At 36.9% G+C, this 19643-nt stretch overlaps 3 protein-coding genes across 4 annotated transcripts; 1 reads left to right on the forward strand and 2 right to left on the reverse strand.

Annotated features, from left to right (window-relative positions):
- Positions 1 to 2661: 2661 nt before the first annotated feature.
- LOC132169716 (uncharacterized) lies at positions 2662 to 3375 on the reverse strand. Its single transcript, XM_059580703.1, has one exon. The coding sequence runs from the start codon at positions 3373 to 3375 to the stop codon at positions 2662 to 2664; it is 714 nt and encodes a 237-aa protein (XP_059436686.1).
- Positions 3376 to 7871: 4496 nt separating this feature from the next.
- Positions 7872 to 13389, forward strand: LOC132172129 (probable alpha,alpha-trehalose-phosphate synthase [UDP-forming] 7). Of its 2 annotated transcripts, XR_009439123.1 has the most exons (5): positions 7872 to 8053; positions 8337 to 10433; positions 10520 to 10793; positions 12411 to 12808; positions 12910 to 13389. XR_009439123.1 is itself a non-coding variant. In XM_059583580.1 (4 exons), the coding sequence occupies exons 2-4, from the start codon at positions 8452 to 8454 to the stop codon at positions 12720 to 12722; spliced, it is 2568 nt and encodes an 855-aa protein (XP_059439563.1). In that variant the 5' UTR covers positions 7872 to 8053; positions 8337 to 8451; the 3' UTR covers positions 12723 to 13389. The 2 variants fall into 2 exon arrangements, 1 of the variants encoding a protein (XP_059439563.1); XM_059583580.1 differs by having other exon boundaries at positions 12411 to 13389.
- Positions 13390 to 17012: 3623 nt separating this feature from the next.
- Positions 17013 to 19206, reverse strand: LOC132172130 (protein GRAVITROPIC IN THE LIGHT 1). Its single transcript, XM_059583581.1, has one exon. It carries the CDS (start codon positions 18943 to 18945, stop codon positions 17527 to 17529), a length of 1419 nt encoding a protein of 472 aa, XP_059439564.1. The 5' UTR covers positions 18946 to 19206; the 3' UTR covers positions 17013 to 17526.
- Positions 19207 to 19643: the final 437 nt, after the last annotated feature.

The raw sequence follows: 19643 nt of genomic DNA on the forward strand, positions 1-19643 counted from the left end.
AAAGTGACAATGAATTGTAGTTCATGGGGGCAAAGTGACAGGTAAACCATCTGATTTAACGCCTTTGACTGACAGAATGAGGGTTTTTGGCACAAAATGGTAGTTCATGGGGGTTAGGTGTCATAGTTGGTAGTTCATGGGGAGAAAGTGCCAAGGCGTTGTAGTTCATGGGGGCAAAAGGTAGTTTCCCATTTTTATTTTTTTTTTACCATTCTCATAAGCTATTTACTTAGAAAAAGTTCCAAAAAAAAAAAAAATTTATATATATAAACGCATCAACCCGTAAACCCGAACGTAGGGGTGGAAGCATGTAAAGGGATGGGGGGTGAATGTCGCCCAAACATTTTGAAAATGTTATTAATTTTTAATAAATTTATCCCTATAAAATTATATTTTTGCCCTCTTTTTTAATTTTTTTTTTTTTTAGTTTTGTCCACCCAAAATTATATTTTTGCCCCCTTCTAATTTTTTTTTTTGCCCCTCTTTTAGTCTAAATAATTGAAAATGTCCCCATTTAATTAATGACTTTTGGTTCGCAACATTATTTTAGCTTGACTCTGATGTTTTTTTGAAGATCCGAGTGATCTCGATAAGAGAAAGAGTTAACACCAATTTTTTTTTTTTTTTTTTGAATCCTATAAATCATTTTTAGTTTATTTTTAGACATATAACTTTTGTATGCTATAATAACTTATTATAAAATTAAATTTAAGAATTATCTATATTTAATTTATATAAACATACACAAATATATATCTATATATATATATATATATATATAGAGAGAGAGAGAGAGAGAGAGAGATACTACATGTGTATCTTTCATGTAGATAGGACAAAAGAGATACACAACCCTGAATAGTTAATAGGACATTGCTTAGCAAATGGGCAATCCTAGACAGATATTGCGTCCAACCGTAGGAGTGTCTTGGGGTAAAAAGGCGGGCGGTTAAGCCTTAACCGCTAATCGCCTTAAAAGCAGTTTATAAAAAACCGCTAACCGCCTTTATTATATTATAATAATAATAATAATAATATTATTATTATTTAGACTTATAACATGATCAATTGACCATTAAATCACAATTTTTTTTTAGATAATTAAATCACAATTTAAATATTAATATATTATCACTATAATTTATATGATTATATCACATGATCAATTGATCGTTAAATCATATGATTATATAATAACAAATTATACATATATAATATGACATAAGTCATAAGTATATAAGTTCATACTAATACAATAATTAAGTACCTAGATACTTAGTTCCAATGTATGTTATAAACTTATAAGTTTATATATGTTGTAAATTATAATTATACATATATGCATATTGAATAATATAAGTTTATATATGTTATAAATTATAATTATACATATATGCATATTGAATAATATAAATGTATAAGATCAATACTTAATCATATAATCCAATAACAATTCAAATACTTAATCAAGTTAATAATATTATTCATGTACAATGATAATGTGATTCGTATAATACCAAATTAAGTAATTGGCATTGGATTAAACAATGTGTTACTTATAACCACAATTGAAGTATTAATGTATTATCATTATAATTTATATGATTATATAATAACAAATTCAGCAACTTGATATATACTGGATTGTGGTCAGAACTTAGAGCAGCTTCAACTGTCACAGTGTTTGTAGGAAAAAGAGTACACCATTCTGGCGTAGCCACTGCTCCATTCAGCTTTTCCTGTATGAAAGCATGCCCCTTCCTTCCATTGTTCTAGGAACACTTTGGTCCACTTGCTCCTAATTCAAAGAGCTCACTTGAAACCAAAGTATTCTTGAAATCCTCCATCAGCCCAGGGGCTCTTCTGCATCCTCCACATTTCTCCAAGTCATCCAATATTTCATTAAAATCACCAATTCAAAGCCATGGTCCCGGTTGTAGGGTGGAAATGTATTTTAGTAAACTCCAAGCCTCATGGCGCTTATTAGCTTCCGAATGCCATAAAACTCCGTAAATTTCCAAGACCCATCTCCCCTTACCATTTTAATAGAAGCGTTGATGTGCCTTCGACTATAGTTTTTAATTTCTAACCATGCTTCGTCATTCCACAATAGTGCAAGACCCCCACTTTTCCCCACACAATCCACCACAAAAGGTTGCTAAAACCCAACTTGGGTTTTAATTTTTCCATTCGATTCTGGTACATTTTGGTTTCCATCAAGAAAACCACATTGGGCTTCTTGACCTTCACCATGCAGCGGAGATCCCTAACTGCTCGAGGGTTCCCAAGCCCTCGACAGTTCCAGGTTATGAAGATCATTGCGGTCGGCGGGTTTGCCGAGCAGCCCCCGCCAATCTTGATCCATGAGAACAATCCTATGCCTGCACATCATCACCCTTTGTTGCTTTTTTTCCCCGTTTTTCAAAGGCCCCCATCCCACCATCGTCATAAATTCTCCTCCATTTCACAGAGACAACCTCTAGAGAAGGGTCACTGGCTGGTAAGGTGTGCTGCGCAGCACATGAGTGGAGATCTGCTGAAGCTGCCCGAAAAACCTCCGCCACCAAATGCTCCATCACGTGACCTGCTGCCATATTTTTGTTTTGCCCCATTCCTATACCTGTCCACGTTGAAGCTTCTAGTTGGTGAAGGGACCCTCAATCATGGCTCATATTGTAGCTCGCCCCCTTGACTTCGTGCGGTACTTCGTTTCAGACATCCTGCTTTTCCATGGTTGATGATACCACAATTAAAGCAATATCTAGGAAAGCGTTCATACTGGAAATCCACCCAAACCGATTTTCCTTGGAGCTTTAGAAACCTTCCCCTCGATAAAGGTTTTGTTAGATCCAGTTGTATTCTTACGCACAGGAACTCTCCCCATCCCACACCATCAATATCAATATCGACCTCCTCGAAAAAACCCATGGTTGATACAATCAGGGTACCCACGTCCTTGCTCATGCAAGCCAGTGGTAGTTTAAGCATACGTACCCAAAAGGCAATTTTCTCAAAAACAATCTGTGTTGGTGGTGTTAACCCATCAAACTCCTCCACGGAGAAGAGATACCCCTCAAAGACCCAAGGTCTCCCCTCCAAGAATCTAATCTTGTCCCACTCATGTTCAAACTCCAGAAAAAAAAGGTTCTCCCCCAGTACTCTGGATGAGAGATTTCCTGACGGTTTCCATCCCCGAATTAGTTTCGCTCTTATCGTATCCTTACTGACCAAATGGTCGGCAATGAGTTTCCCTACGAGACACTGTTTGCCCCTCTGCGCAGTTCCTTTCATCTTTTGTTTTGGTATTTCCAACTCCAGTTGCTCCTCTTCCAACAGGGAAAAATTTTCCATCATCCTCGTCACTTCATCTGCCATTGACACGATATCCGGCTAAAAGAAACACTGGAAGCAACAGATCCCCCGCCGTCTAGGAATGGACGTGAGAAAACCTTCTTTCTCCTCTAGGGTTTGTGTCTAGAGAGAAAAAAATTGAGACACACATTGCAAGTGCTTATTGTAATTTTAAGGTTATTTATTTCCTTATGTATTATAGGGTTTCTTTAGTCTATTCGGTTTACCTTTTTCTTTAGCCTACTAGGTTTACTTGCCTATCATTCATAACCTCTCTATAAATAGAGGTCTATGTAATACTTTATATGGAATACACTACTCAATACAATGTAATCCATTATATGCTTCTACTCTCTTCTCTCTTTCATTTCTCTCGTCTTCAATATATTTAACATGATACCATGAAGAAATATATGTACCTAACTCATCTTATAAAATCGATTTTATAGAAGATGGTTGTCCGCTCCTTATAAATATGCACAAAGTCTTATCCACAGACGATGTGAGATTATTTCTCGACACCCTCCCTCACGTGCATGCCAATATTTTTTCTGGTCCTTGTCATGGGATAAGTAGTTTGAGCCCAAAACTTAAGTTTTGAGATAACTGGTAATTTAACAACACGATAAAACCTAAGGATGTTGGCATGAAACTAACATTCAAATCAAAGCTTGCAAACCATTGCTTTATTTTCTTACTAGGGATCTCATGATTTTCAGATAAAGTAAATGCCTTTTCAATTTTGTTTTCTGTTTTTCAAATTATCTAACACTCGTTTTTCAAAAGTTTTTATGTTTTATTTTCAAAAATCCAAAAAAACAAATACAACACAATAAACTTTCAAAGAAGCCATAAATTTTGGGTTCTTTGATGTTAACTGTAGTACAAACAATTGAATGCCAATGGGTATACGACATGTACGTAGATGCTTTAGGTGAAACTACTCTAATTTACGAGGAGTTAGTAAATGAGTACGATGATTTTTCTAGAGGAATGTTACATTTATTTATTTTTTTTTTATTTTTTTACACAATTTTTTACACTTATATTTGATTTTAAAAATTATTATTGAATTAAAATTTAATAAAAAAATTCCATATTTAATAATGGTTTTAAAAGCAACCTATAAGTATGAAAAAATTATGTAAAAAGGTAAGAATAAGTGTATCATTATTTGATTCTTCTACGAAATTAACTAGAAAAATAGAAATAGCTAAGAAAAAACCCCATAAAATAGGAATATATTGAAACTTATTCATACATATACAGTTAAATATTCATGTCCATCTCTCATTCATTTTCTTTTTAAATCAATCATTCGATCTGTTTTCCTACATGTGGATCTTAAATATCCAATGGTTAGTTTTTTTATAAAAAAAAATTGGTGAAGATAGATGGAAGATTGACAGGAAAAGGAGAAATAGCATTTTTCATATATATATATATATAAATTTTAGTTAAAGAATTACCTTTTCTTATTTTAGCTATCAGATTTTTCAAAACATTTACATATGGCTCATCATTTTAGCTATACATTTTTATTTTTTTATTTAAAATATTATTTATTTTCTACTTTATTTATTCCCAAAAAAAGATAAAAAAAAAAAAAAAAATCTTGAGAATCATACATCCAAATCATCAAACCATGCTTAGGAAGTTGTTAAGGGGATAAATAGGATTAGGTCCAAATGGGCATTAATCAATTGGCTGCTTTTTCAATACTTTAATGCACGTATAACGCTCCAACCCCAACCAGCAGTGGGAATCGACATATCCAGGAATATACCATTGGATGTACCGTGTACGGAATGAGGCTGCTGTCACTTTTCCAAATCTCATATCATATCCCAAAATGAGTGCTTCTTGGTGGAGACCAACCATGCCAACTAAAGCATGCATGCCTTTGTATATTTTATGAGTAATCTCTCTTACAATTTTGATCCTAAAAATTTGTTATTAAATTAGCACTTGTTAAAATAAAAAATAAAAAATTTAATGACTGAGTTTCAGTGTTACGCCATCCTAATTGTATAACAATTGTATAACAATCTACTAAATAACGTTACTTATATGTTAAAGATATTTAATTAACTAATGTATGAGTAAGTGGATTGCACTTGACTCTGGTTAGATTTGAAGGATTTGGTTTAAGTGCCGTAAAAAAAAATATATATATATATATATATATAGATTTGAAAGTTTTTCAAAGCACCTATATCTAGCTTTCTATCTCACTTATCCACTTTCATTAAAGGTGTGTTTTGGTATTGCGATTTTATAAACAGAAAGTACGATTTTAAACGAAATTACAGAAAATAGATTGTTTGGCATTGCATTTTTAAAAAATTGCGATTTGACAACTTGAAAAATTTGCGTTTTTATATCACAGGTAATGATGTATTTTTTTTAAAACGCATAATTTTAAAGGTCAAACTGCAATTTTGTCAAATGCTATAATTGCATTTTTAAAAATCATATTTTTAAATCACACTTTTTTTAAAATCGTAAACTCAAACGGACCCTAACCATTTTAGAATATAATTTTCTAGAATATCTTTATTTTATCATTGAGACGAAAGAGAATGTTAGAGATTTTTTATTTTTTATTTTTGGTAAGTAAACCGTAGTCACTACACTAAATGTTTTAATATTTTGCTGCGCTGGATGTAGTTTATTTTAAATGAAAATACTTAACTCTCTCACCTGTTAAAATCGTAAACCCAAACGAACCCTAACCATTTTAGAATATAATTTTCAAGAATATCTTTATTTTTTCATTGAGATGAAAGAGAATGTTAGAGATTTTTTAGTTTTTTAGTTTTTTTTTGGTAAGTAAACCGTACTCACCACACTAAATGTTTCAATATTTTGCTGCGTTGGATGTAGTTTATTTTAAATGAAAATACTTAACTCTCTCACCTATTAAAATCGTAAACCCAAACAGATCCTAGCCATTTTAGAATATAATTTTCAAGAATATCTTTATGCTTTCATTGAGACGAAAGAGAATGTTAGAAATTTTTTTGTTTTTTTGGTAAGTAAACCGTACTCACTACACTAAATGTTTCAATATTTTGCTGCGCTGGATGTAGCTTATTTTAAATGAAAATACTTAACTCTCTCACCTGTTAAAATCGTAAACCCAAACGGACCCAAACCATTTTAGAATATAATTTTCAAGAATATCTTGATTTTTTATTGAGATGAAAGAGAATGTTAGAAATTTTTTAGTTTTTTTTTTGGGTAAGTAAACCGTACTCGCTACACTAAATGTTTTGCTGCGCTGGATGTAGTTTATTTTAAATGAAAATACTTAACTCTCTCACCTGTTAATTGTGTGGCAAATAAGATGGGAGCTATACACGTACATATTAAACATGTGAATTTTTAAATATTGAAAACTGTTAAAAATTATTTACTATAGAAATAGATAGAAAGTTAATAAAAGATGTTGAAAAATAGGCTTGATTTCATAGAGATAAGTATGAAAGATGAGTGGTATTTTCAATTTTGGATATAAAATTTTGACAGGTAGACAAAAGAAAAACACAGGTGGAAACCTGTCCATATAATTCGAGAAGTAGAGAAAGTTTCTCTACAACATGCTCACAAAGCAAACTATCACCTGCTTCCCTGACTAGGGGAATTAGGTAGAAGACAGCATGCGAGTCAAATAACGCACACAATTTGCTCTGACTTGGGGGTTTATGTTAAATGCAATAAATATCATACCCTTATTTTTTTGGATTATTCCAGAGGAAACCATCAATAACCAAGTGGCCATAAAGGAAAATCCACGAGGATGAAAACGACATTTCACGGTTCCCCTTTCTCCTTCCTTCCGCCAACCACAAATTAATGTCATTCACAAATCATCCATAATGCTACAACAAAATACAAATCCCTCTCTCTCTCTCTATATATATATATATATAAAACAATCTTAAACACGTGGTGCCATGTCTTCACATGACGTTATCAATGATGTCATCACCTAAGCCAGGTCATCGTCTGGTACACCTTATCCGCAGGTTTCCTATCGTCTTCCGCCTCGTGGCGAGAACGTGAACAGAAACTCGTGGCAGCCGGGCCCATGGGAATATTCAGGTACTCCGTGGACCACCCTACAGTTTCCCCAAAGCCTGACCAAGTTTACGTGGCGAGAATTGGTTGGTTGCTATGAGGGCTTACCGTGAAACGTTGCGGATGTGATTGTGATATTTAAATGGGATAAACGATGACGTGTGGGGTCAGAGCCTATGCGAGGCAGACACGGCGTTGGGACCCAGTTTCTCTTCAAAACGTGCTAACACTTCGATCACGTGGCGCTCTAGGAGACCGACACGTGGAAATGTCCTAGTTGGAGGGAGTAAGAGGGCGCGTGAGGGAAAGACTCGTCCATGCCAGTTGGCATTACTGGGTAGTGTACTGGCCGACCTTATCCTCTTCCTTTTGTTTTATTTATTTATTTTTTTTAATTTCTTAAAATTTAGTAACTATTTCTTTTTCCTCCCAAGGAAAGGAGCATTGTATATTGTAGAGAGAGAGAGAGAGAGAGAGAGGGGGATTGGAAGGTGACTCCTGGGAGAAAGAAAGGACCAAACCGAACCAAAAGAAACCCTAGATTTCTTGCTGCTGAAAGCGCCAAATTGCTTTCTTTCTTTTGATTCTCAGATCCAAATTTTCTTGTTTCGGAGCTGTGGTAAGTATTGAAGTTTCGTTCTTTTTCGTTTTTGAGTGTATTTGATGGTGTAATTTGCAATTTATTGGGATCCTTTTCTGATGTTTTGGTTGAATTTTGTCCTACGGATTACGAAAATGGAACCTTAATGTGTAGGAATTGCGTTGATAGATCTTTTGCTATGTTTCAATGTCATTCACTAGTTTGTGTTAACGGTTGATTGTAAAGAACCTGCTTTATTTTGTTTCTATGAAATTAGTTTTTAGTCTTTGTAATGATGCTACTTATGTGATATTCATTTCAGATCGTGCCCAGTTATAGTCGTTTCGAACAAAAGCAGTTGTGGGTTTTGTTTATAATCTTGCGATCTTGTGAAAGATTTTTTTGGATTGAGGGTGTACCGTAGAATTGGTTAAAAGATGATGTCTAGATCGTATACCAATCTTTTAGATCTAGCTTCCGGGAACTTTCCGGTAATGGGTCGCGAAAAGAAGCGCCTTCCCCGTGTAATGACGGTTCCGGGGGTTATTTCTGAGCTTGACGATGATCAGGCCAATAGTGTATCATCGGACGTTCCATCCTCGCTTGCTCAGGACCGTATCATTATTGTCGCTAATCAGCTCCCTGTGAAAGCAAAGCGTAGGCCTGATAATAAAGGGTGGAGTTTTAGTTGGGATGAGGACTCATTGTTATTACAGCTGAAGGATGGTTTACCTGAAGATATGGAGGTTCTGTATGTAGGGTCTTTGAGGGTTGATGTTGATTCCAGTGAACAAGATGATGTGTCGCAGCTTTTGTTGGATAGGTTTAAGTGTGTCCCAGCTTTTTTACCGCCTGATATTTTGTTAAAGTTTTATCATGGGTTTTGTAAACAGCATTTGTGGCCGCTTTTTCATTACATGCTTCCCTTCTCGGCGAATCATGGTGGACGGTTTGATCGGTCTTTGTGGGAGGCATATGTGGCGGCAAATAAGATTTTCTCGCAAAGGGTGATCGAGGTTATAAACCCTGAGGATGACTATGTTTGGATTCATGATTACCATTTGATGGTGCTGCCTACCTTCCTGAGGAGGAGGTTCAATAGGCTGAGAATGGGGTTTTTTCTCCACAGTCCATTTCCTTCATCAGAGATATATAGGACTCTGCCTGTAAGGGAAGAGATTCTCAAGGCACTTTTGAATTCGGATCTAATTGGTTTCCACACTTTTGATTATGCTCGGCATTTCCTGTCTTGTTGCAGCCGAATGTTGGGTTTGGAGTATCAGTCCAAAAGGGGTTATATTGGGTTGGAATATTATGGAAGGACTGTGGGGATAAAAATCATGCCGGTTGGTATTCACATGGGACAGATTGAATCTGTTTTGAAACTCGCAGATAAGGACTGGAGGGTGGGAGAGCTCAAGCAACAGTTTGAAGGAAAAACTATATTGCTTGGGGTTGATGATATGGACATATTTAAAGGCGTCAATTTGAAACTCCTGGCAATGGAACAGATGTTGAAGCAGCACCCAAAATGGCAAGGAAGGGCAGTTTTAGTACAGATTGCAAACCCTGCTAGGGGAAGAGGGAAAGATCTCGAGGAAATACAGGCTGAAATACATGCAAGTTGCAAGAGGATTAACAAAAATTTTGGCCGTCCTGGGTATGAACCGATTGTCTTCATTGACAAACCAGTTTCTCTCAGTGAACGAGCAGCATATTACACTGTTGCTGAGTGCGTTGTGGTCACAGCTGTGAGGGATGGAATGAATCTTACACCTTATGAGTACATTGTTTGCAGGCAGGGCGTTTCTGGGTCGGAGTCAAGTTCAGAATTGAGTGTGCCCAAGAAGAGCATGCTAGTAGTATCAGAGTTCATTGGCTGTTCGCCTTCATTGAGTGGTGCAATTCGGATCAACCCATGGAACGTTGAAGCAACTGCTGAGGCAATGAATGAGTCAATTTCAATGGCTGATGCTGAGAAGCAAATGCGCCATGAGAACCATTATAGGTATGTGAGCTCACATGATGTGGCATTCTGGGCAAGGAGCTTTTTCCAAGATATGGAAAGGACTTGCAAGGACCATTTCAAAAGACGTTGTTGGGGAATTGGTTTGAGCTTTGGTTTCAGGGTTGTGGCGCTGGATCCTAGTTTCAGAAAGTTGTCTATTGATTCCATTGTGGCTGCGTATTCAAGGTCCAGAAATAGGGCTATACTTTTGGATTATGATGGTACTGTAATGCCCCAAACTTCCATCAACAAGAGCCCAAGTCAAGAGGTTATCTCTATCATAAACATGCTTTGTAGTGATGTTAAAAACACTGTGTTTGTTGTCAGCGGAAGAGGAAGAGATAGTTTAGGCAAGTGGTTTACTCCTTGCAAGAAAGTTGGAATTGCTGCTGAACATGGTTACTTCATGAGGTATGCTAATTTTTATTTCTCCTATACATTAACGCTTGTTTGCTTTTGCCTTCTGCCTTTTGTGTCTAAATTGCACGGTATATTAGGTGGCCTGCTCAAAAGGATTGGGAAACCTGCGGACAGAGCAATGATTTTGGGTGGACACAGATAGCTGAGCCTGTTATGAAATTGTATACTGAATCCACTGATGGTTCTTACATTGAAACTAAGGAGAGTGCCTTGGTTTGGCACCATCGGGATGCAGACCCTGGTTTTGGATCTGGCCAGGCTAAGGAGATGTTGGACCATCTAGAAAGTGTGCTAGCAAATGAACCCGTTGCTGTCAAAAGTGGTCAGTACATTGTTGAAGTGAAGCCACAGGTAGATATCTCAACTCTAGTTTAGATTTTTTGGAATTCAAATATGAATGTGAGTTCCTGTCCATTATAACATCTTATGATTGAATTGCCGTGTATATTCCTATTTTATGACTGCTTGTAGAATAAACTTCTAACCATGTTCTTCCAGCCTTTTTATGAATAAAAAGTTGTCTGAGTCATCCATTATGTTGGAACACATGTCAGATGCGGTTATGGAGTATTGCCTTCATTTTTCCATCTGACACTCTTACACTTTTATTGTGTGAATTTAATGATGAACAAAGCAAGAAACAATTGGATGCATTTCCAATTCAATAATGTAACATGACATCATTATTGAAGTGTGTGATCAACCGTGATGAAGATTTACTTGTTTATGTTTACTCAACCAAGGGTTAATATAAAAGCATAACAATTATTCGGTAGATCTAAAAATATAGTTCCTTCTACATAATCAATCCATTGCCTACATAGAACATGAACAAGCCCAGGAACAGTCTAAAGTTCTAAGAACTTGTGATTTATTGCTTGCCAAAAGTGGTGCGATGCTCTTGACTTCGATATAGTTAAAGTGCTAGTTTATGGCATCAGTTACCCGTGATTGCGAGTATATTGAAATGCTGCAATATGAGAGGGGTGTGCTAGAATTGGATCAGAGCAACCTCAACTTCTCTAACACATTGAAGATAAGCCGTTTGATATTGGCATAGTAGACAAGGTTAGCATTGACGTACAGAGTTTATGCATCGGTTTGGCACAGGGGCCAAATGGTTCCTGTAAATTAGACTGGCCCTATTTTTGTTCCATCTAAATAAACCAAGTCAAATTGCCCTAAAAGGCTAAGGACACACGCCATCCTCACAGTGACATGCTTTGCTTTTACTTACAAGGTCTTCTACTTAAAATTAAGCCTCGAGATAAAGTTTGCAGAATTTTAGGACCATAGAGAGCAATGGAACTAGTGGCATGTTGGTGCATCTTACCATTACTGACATATTAATTATTGTTTAACTCGTGTTTGCATAGGTTTGGACTAAAACTTTGCTTGCAGATTGGATAAAGTGTGTGATTGATAAGATATGTATAGGCGTTAGGTTGTCTAAAAGTGGACAGCAGCATCATCACTTGCTGGAGCCACAAGATTAAACCAAGAAAGCAAACAGAATTGATCTTTTCCCATGCTTTGAGAATTCAGTTAACATTCCCCTGTATCTTTTACGCTAACCCCAATCCTGGGTTGTTAGATGCAAACTTTGTTGTAAAATAGAAGTAACAAATAAATTTATAATCTTGGTAAACCATCCTGATTAATCCACTTTGTTAAGTTCTTGGCAGAGAGGGCAAGACAAACTCTTGTATGGTTGCCTATCCTTGCATGGATATTTATCCAGTGCTTTACTTATATATATATCCTGTGCTTTACTTTCTTTATATTACTTGAAATTGACCTTGCTTTATAATTCTGGTGTTAGATGTATTTCCTCCTTTCACAAAAAATTTCCTGTAGACTTGTTTTGCCAGTTTTGGTGCTTTGATATACACCTTACTAGTAAAAAATTGGAACATCTACTGCGTAGAAAACATGATATTTGAATCTAACATATAGCTTGGGTTTTAGGGAGTCAGTAAAGGTTTGGTTGCAGAAAAGATTTTCACAGCAATGGCGGAGAGAGGCAAGCAAGCTGATTTTGTACTATGTATCGGTGATGACCGATCTGATGAGGATATGTTTGAGATCATTGGCAATGCAATTAATAGTGGTGTCCTCTCTTCTAATACGTCCGTATTTGCGTGCACTGTTGGACAGAAGCCAAGTAAAGCCAAATACTATTTGGATGACACAATAGAGGTCATAAACATGCTTGATGCTCTTGCAGATGCTTCAGATCCTACATCCTCCCCGAGTGATGAAGATGAAAGTTCCCCTTGAAGTCCTCCTCCATGGCTTTTCCTCTAACTTCAGTGCTTCTGCTTTAAGCCAATCAGGAAGAATAACATGCTGGTCTATGATTAAAGGTGATGATGCTTTTCATCTCTGTTTGAAGTAACTTGGTGGGAGAAACTTTATATGACTTCTTTCTGATCATTTGGTGGCCATTTTGGAAAAACATCAACAGCTTGGATTTTTTTGTCTGTGACATAAACATGCAAAGAGAAGTGTGGATTGTATGGGTTTTACTTGGAAAGCAGAATTTTTTTACATCAGCTCAGCCACCTGAAGGATTTGACGGGACCTACCACATCTGTTCATGGGTAGAAATGTCTAAATAATCGCTGCACATACACATAAAAGGCTCTCCAGCCTGCTTAATGCAAATTATAATACTGATCAGGTAGTCCAGGTGTATCTTCTTGCATATTCTAGCAGGGATAAGTAACTTTTCATTTTGGGAAAGATGTGCAAGGGATTACAGAAAACATGTTTCAGCTGAAGTAGACGCCCCCATTAGATGAAACGGTACACTGGTGCCTTTTTTTTTTTTTTTTTTTTGCCCTTTTAAATTTTGAGTGAATTTCTTTTACCATTGTTACTCGGATTATTGTTTTGCATATTAAGTCTGTAAATTCTATAGCAAAATTTCCAATTTCCAATTTAATTTTATATGCTCTACCTCCACTCTCTTGTGCTTGACATGGACAACATCAAAGTAATTTACACCGAGGTTTTATGGCCTGAAATGGGGGCAATAAGATAATGGTGAAGAAAGACAGGAATGTCTTCACCCCACACAAAGGAGCGGGTGGAGGCAACATCTATGATGTTCACCTTATACAGAAGAGTGTGTGGAGGCCTACATGGAGGGAGTTCTCCAACCCACACGGAATGGGTGGAGGCTACACCTCCACCTCCTCCTGAGGTGGGTCAAGGCACTTCACGCGGAGGCCACCACCTTTACTCGGGTGGAGACCTTCCATCTCCTTTGCAAGGTGGAGAAAAGCCTTTCCCTTCCAAAATTTTGAGGTTTGAGAAAAGCCCCAAAAAGATTATATATATTCACCATGACATAAGACAATTTCGTTTTCGGCAAAGCGTTCTTTTACCTCGACAATATTGAAGTAAAAGTTTTTCACTTTTCATGCCATAGGTGATTTTTAGAACCATCATTGACTATGAGATTGATTTTTAATGGTGGTTTTAAAAGTCTATTGGTGTAAAAAAATTGTATAAAGAATAAGAATAAGTGTAGCATTTCTCTTCAAAATAAGTTATCTTTCATCAATAGGATTTAGATTCACACCTGATACGCAATTGAACAGAACTTCAAAGAGTAATTTCATTACACTTTGAATTAATGTTTAATATACAGAGGAAACTGCCAAAGAAACTCTACGGTAACATATATCAATGTTTACATACGGTAATTACAATTCCATCCATGCAATTTCACTAGACATTGCGAGTAATTAATCCCTCGATGCCAAAATGTAAAAAAGGTAAAAGGTAAAAAGATGTGGATGATACCTTTAAAAATCTGTATTTTTCCAGCCTCTGCACCATTTGACAGATGGATCCCACGTATGATGGGAAACAATTTGAATGTTACCAAACCAAATGCAAAACAAGATGACCTGTCTGAAACAAAACATAAATGTAATAAATGTAAAAGGAATTTATAGAAGAAGTAGAGAGATATAAAAGAATTTATGGCAGCATTTTACTATTTTCGAGAGAGATATTACAAAAGACGTCAATAATACATCGGTAAAAACTCGTAGTCATAGAAGAAACTATAAATATGATCCCAATTAAGTCAAAACATTAAAACCCGCCAATTTCTTTTTCTTATCGGCCCAAGCCTTTGCTCCATAGTAGTCCTTAGAAGAAAAAAAGAAAAAAAAAAAACCCCATTTAAACCAGCCATAAAGCTCCTAACGTCAAACCGAATTGGGTGTGAATCGGGTCAATGCAAAACCAAACTCCAACGTAACCTAACAAATTCAAACTAAATTTCAAAATGTGACTTGTACTTGAGCTTGAGAGAGAGAGAGAGACGTTGGGGATTAAAAACTAGCTCAGATATGAACAAACAGCCGGGCTGCCTCACATTGAAAATCACACCAGAAGTGGGAAAGCAGCATCTTTCTTTGACAAAGCAAATTAGCATAACATTTATTTCTCAATCTGAGTACGGTGTGCTCACTCATTGCCTGCAAAAATCGACAACTTACTTGAACGGATGAATGAATGATTGTTCCATATTCAACTCTCAAGGGTGTGTCAAGCTTCTCTCATTTAACCCCATCTTCCTTATTTATTTCTCACATGTGCACATGTGTTACTCATTTACCTATGCTCATATATCTTCTTTATCCAACTAATTGCATCTAGAAACAAACGTATGAGAGTGAAAAAGCGATTACGATTAATAATTATTGACTAAAATTGCTAACTGTAATTAGTAAAATCTACTAACCGCTTAAGTGGTTAATCGGCGGTTAACATTTTTTTAATTGCATTCAAAAGCAATTAGACACTTAGGGTGGTTAATAACCGTCCGCTGTTTCAGCCCTACTTACCACCACTATTGATTTACTTAACTAAGTACAACTTTTCTGATCTTATAATGTTTATAGGACCCATTGCTTTTTTTTTTTTCTTAAGTTGCTTGCATTGGATAAAGATTTTCAATAATTTTACCATTTGAATCGTAATAATTCTTTACGAAACTCACGTGACCCTTTTCTTGAACAATTAGGCCAAACAATTCAAATAACAAATTGTTTGAGAATCAAAATCCAAATGCCATGAACAAAGAAGGGAAAGACAACTCATTGCAGAGGAAGTTCTCGTAAATTGTGCTGGGAAGGTACAGGGCAGAGTACAGAGACATTAGCAAAAGGCTAAAATGGTTGAGTCAGGCATAAGATGCAGATCACGTGAACCACGCTCAGAGTACACCACTGCACCCAAATGCCCCCACTCTCCTGTTTTCCTAGCTAACCCAAACTACATTATTTGCTAATTAGCCCTCTATGTTATACATACTCGCATCTCTGCCCCTTTAGGTTCATTTTCAAAAGAAATTAAAAGAAAAAAAAAAAGAAAATATATATTCAAATTGCCGTGTTATTTTGGTTCTAGGTCACAAAAAAGAAATTGATTTTTATTTCTCCCACCTAATTTTTAAAAAATAATATTCACTTAAGACCAGAAAAACGTACCTAATATTTCCCTACTCGCATCTCCGTGTCCGAAACCAATTGAGTGGGGTTTGGACTTATCAACTATGAAGAAGAATCCCCAATAGTAATAGAAACTATACAAAATTAGTGGTGTTTATTCATAGAAAGTACACCCAACAGTCTACCCCAAATGTGGACACCATAAAAAACACAATATAAACCTTGTGAAGCATCACCACTAATATAATGTTCTGTCATTCGCGTTGTCACAGATAGAGATCATAATGGAATCATGTTTGTTATTATTATTATTATTTTGAATTTTCTATTTTTTATTCTCAAAATAGTAAGTATATGAACAAATAATTCAAAATATAAAATACTTTTCAAAATACAAAAACTATATGTATTTTTATAAATATGTCTTCTTCTCTTATTGTAAAAATATTTTGACAAAAAGTGTGTAACCTATACAGAGATAAGAGCTAACTTATTATTTTTTTAAAAAAAAATTAGGGCATTGCATTGGCTGTGCGGCCACCTTGATGTGGTTGGAGTGGTCACACACCACCTCGATCTGGCGGAGTTAGCTACGCTGCTACCCCATTGTGCTTTAGGTGGTTGTGCAGTATGACCACCCATATTCTTTTTTTTTTTTTCTTCATTGTTTGAATTTTTTTACAAGATTTTACATGATTGAATTTTTGAAAATAATTATGTATACTTAATAAAAAGAAAATTCTTAAATATGGATCATATCAAAAAACGCTTTTCAAAAAATTAATTTTCACAATTATGTCACATAAAAATACTTTCTAAAACCAATTTTTTCTTTTAATAAAAAATTCCAAAAAGACATCAACATACATACCCTAATATCTCTATATCGTCTAATAAATGTTTATTAAAGAAATATATATTTATGAGTAATGTTATATTCTATATAAATATTTCACAAAACTAATATAACAAAGTTTAATAGTCATTGAAAATTAGTTTTTAATAAAAACTACTAAACTGAGCATTCATTTGTATTAATACATACACTCACAAAAACTGATGCTTTTAAGTTTTAAAGCATACTTGTAATGATTACGTATAATGGTACTTCATTTAATTCATGCAACTTGCACTGAAAGCATCCGTAACAAACACAACACTCTAAAATTTCTCCTTCAACCTGCCACCTGTACTACCACCCAAACCACTTCGACGCGTGGCTTCAGAAGCATTCGCTGCCTCTCTCCACCGTGTCAGCTACCAAATACCCCGACAAGAACCCACGCGCCGCTCATATCTTCCGAACAGAGACAACAAATGTTGTAATTGGGAGAGTAGTTTAATTTTAAGAAGCATTATATATACACCGAAAGCAACCCACTTTGTGTCGTTTTCTCTCCGATACACTGATGGGTCAATTTCCTCACGCGGGCCCTTTGATTACAACCATCGTGATTTTTGATACAATATACATATTATATGATATGATCTAAAACTGCAATTATATAAAAAGTGGCAGACTAACTTTACGGAATCTGATTGCGGAGCGTGTGATATGGCGCGTGAGAATATTGTCTGTCATTTTGACATGCAATATTATACAAAATTTTTTAGCAGCTGGCCGGAGTAGTTGTCGGAGACAAATAAACCTGACTCTGTATCACGGTTTTTCCAATCTTGAACCCCGGCACGACCGTGAAGCCCACGCGGAGCTCGCCACCTCCACCGCCACCGCCATCGTCACGGTCGCCGGCGATTTCGCAGGAAAGGACCAACGCTTCCTCGGCCACGCATTCCATGTAGACTTCGGAGAACCTACAGTTCTTCCGCACCTGAAAAACGGTAATCTCTTCGTCGAACGAAAATGCCAGGCAATGCAAAAGCCACACGCGCTTTACCATCTCAGCGAACGCGACGAAGAACGCGGAGTCGGGGACGCCGCCGGCGTTCACGAGCTTTCGCTGGTTGAGGTTCCCGAAGAGAGAGCATTCCATCTTCGCGTGTACGAGGTGGAGGTACTTGGACCTCGCGAACTTCGCGAACGACGAGTTTGGGTTCTGGGAAAGAAAATGTTTGGGGTTTACGTTTGTGAGCTTCTTGAACTTGTCGAAGAAGAGGCGGTGGCGGTGTTTGTCGAGAGGTTGTCGTTGAGATTGATCAAATTGAGGGAAATTGAAGCCCTCAAACAAGGTAACGCACACGAAAGATTCGAAAGCGAAGAACCGGTGGCTTGGGTTTGTGAAAACGGCGTCGGGGTCGATGAATTTGACGGCGGCGTCGAGATCCCAGTTTGCCGACTCCATATCGCGAATCATCAACTTCACGAAGCTTCGGGTGGATCTTAGCGCGTGGTGGAGCAATTGGACGAAATGGGTCACGTTGAGGCGCGTGAGCCGAAGACTGTCAAACATTGACAAAGACCCACTTGAGTTGAGCCTCTTTTCTAACGACTTGTTGAATGCAACGGCGTCGTTGAGGTGGTTCTTGAGTGAAACGACGTCGGAGTCTTTGAGCTCAACCTCCGCCTCCAGTTTCTTGACGGTGATCTCGTACGTCTTCATCAAGGCCTGCTGCTCTTGAATCTCCGCCAGCATGAGAGTCACCTGAGGGGAAAGATCGAGCTCTTTTCTCAAGAAGCCGCGCTTGAGCTCAGAAATGGCTTTCAACTCGTCCACCACGGCTTGGTCGGCGACCTGAATGGCTTCGCCGTTGTAAGGATGCTGAGCCATTTGGAGCTCGGCGTAAGCCGCTTTAATCGAAGTAATGCCGGCGAAAAGCTTCGCAACCATAGCTTCCAGCACAGCTCTCTGCTGCCGGCTCTTGGCATCTTCATTCTTGTCAAACTGCTGCGACTTTTTATCCGTGAAAAAATCCTCCTTCACTTTGGCTTGCGACGTGAGCAAGCAAATCCCATTGTTTGAGGCAATCCTCGTCGCCGTCCGAAGGCTGATAACTTTCTGAAAAGTACGCGCTAGCTTGCTCTTGTTGTTGTTGAAGCCTGATGATGATTTGGGTTTCACAGTATCCATCTCAGAAGCCAAGGCATGAACTTGGAAGAAGACAAAGAAAAGGGTTTGTTTGGGCTTGAAAAAGTCCCTGAAAGATGAGATTTTAAGTTGAAAAGGAGGCAGAAAACTTTGACTAAATCAGATTGAAGCCGGAGATGGAGGTGGGAAAAAGGTCGGATTTTAAAGCGCGGGAAGGATTAAAGAAAAAAAGATTAAAGGTGAACAGTGTTAAGGTACTGAAAAATAAGTACCCAGTGTAGGACATGAAACTTAAACTCATATATTGGATGTTTTTGTTGTACAGTGGGGAATGCTATTGGTATACAGGTGGATGATGGACGTGGGTCCCTTCTCTGCAAATTGATTGATGGCTACCATCTATCGTGGAGCCCACCTTCCACAGCCATTTGCCATGCCTAGATATCCTAGTAGTGTGTCACGATTTCACTGCATGATTAAACTTCCCTGCAAGCTGCAACGACTAGGAATCTCAAAAATTGTGGTGCCAAATGCAGGGGTATATTTGACTTTTTCATTTAGTAAATTTTTTTAATACATCATTCAACTTGTATATATAGGTCTTATATTGGTCAACAACTTAGACAGTGAATTCATTATATTTGTAAAAAAAAAAATAGCTAAGAATGTTTTTAGGTTTTATTATTATTATTATTATCTGTTAATTTTTTTTTATTTAAGGGTAGAAAATAAAAGATAAA

This window comes from Corylus avellana, chromosome ca2 (assembly GCF_901000735.1).
Source record: "Corylus avellana chromosome ca2, CavTom2PMs-1.0".
Classification (NCBI taxonomy): Eukaryota; Viridiplantae; Streptophyta; class Magnoliopsida; order Fagales; family Betulaceae; genus Corylus; species Corylus avellana.

Coding starts and splice junctions, on each gene's coding strand:
- LOC132169716 (XM_059580703.1), bottom strand. CDS start 3,375: ATGGCAGATGAAGTGACGAGGATGATGGAAAATTTTTCCCTGTTGGAA.
- LOC132172129 (XM_059583580.1), top strand. CDS start 8,452: ATGATGTCTAGATCGTATACCAATCTTTTAGATCTAGCTTCCGGGAAC. Junction 10,434..10,519: donor GAACATGGTTACTTCATGAG/GTATGCTAATTT, acceptor ACGGTATATTAG/GTGGCCTGCTCAAAAGGATT. Junction 10,794..12,410: donor TTGTTGAAGTGAAGCCACAG/GTAGATATCTCA, acceptor CTTGGGTTTTAG/GGAGTCAGTAAAGGTTTGGT.
- LOC132172130 (XM_059583581.1), bottom strand. CDS start 18,945: ATGGATACTGTGAAACCCAAATCATCATCAGGCTTCAACAACAACAAG.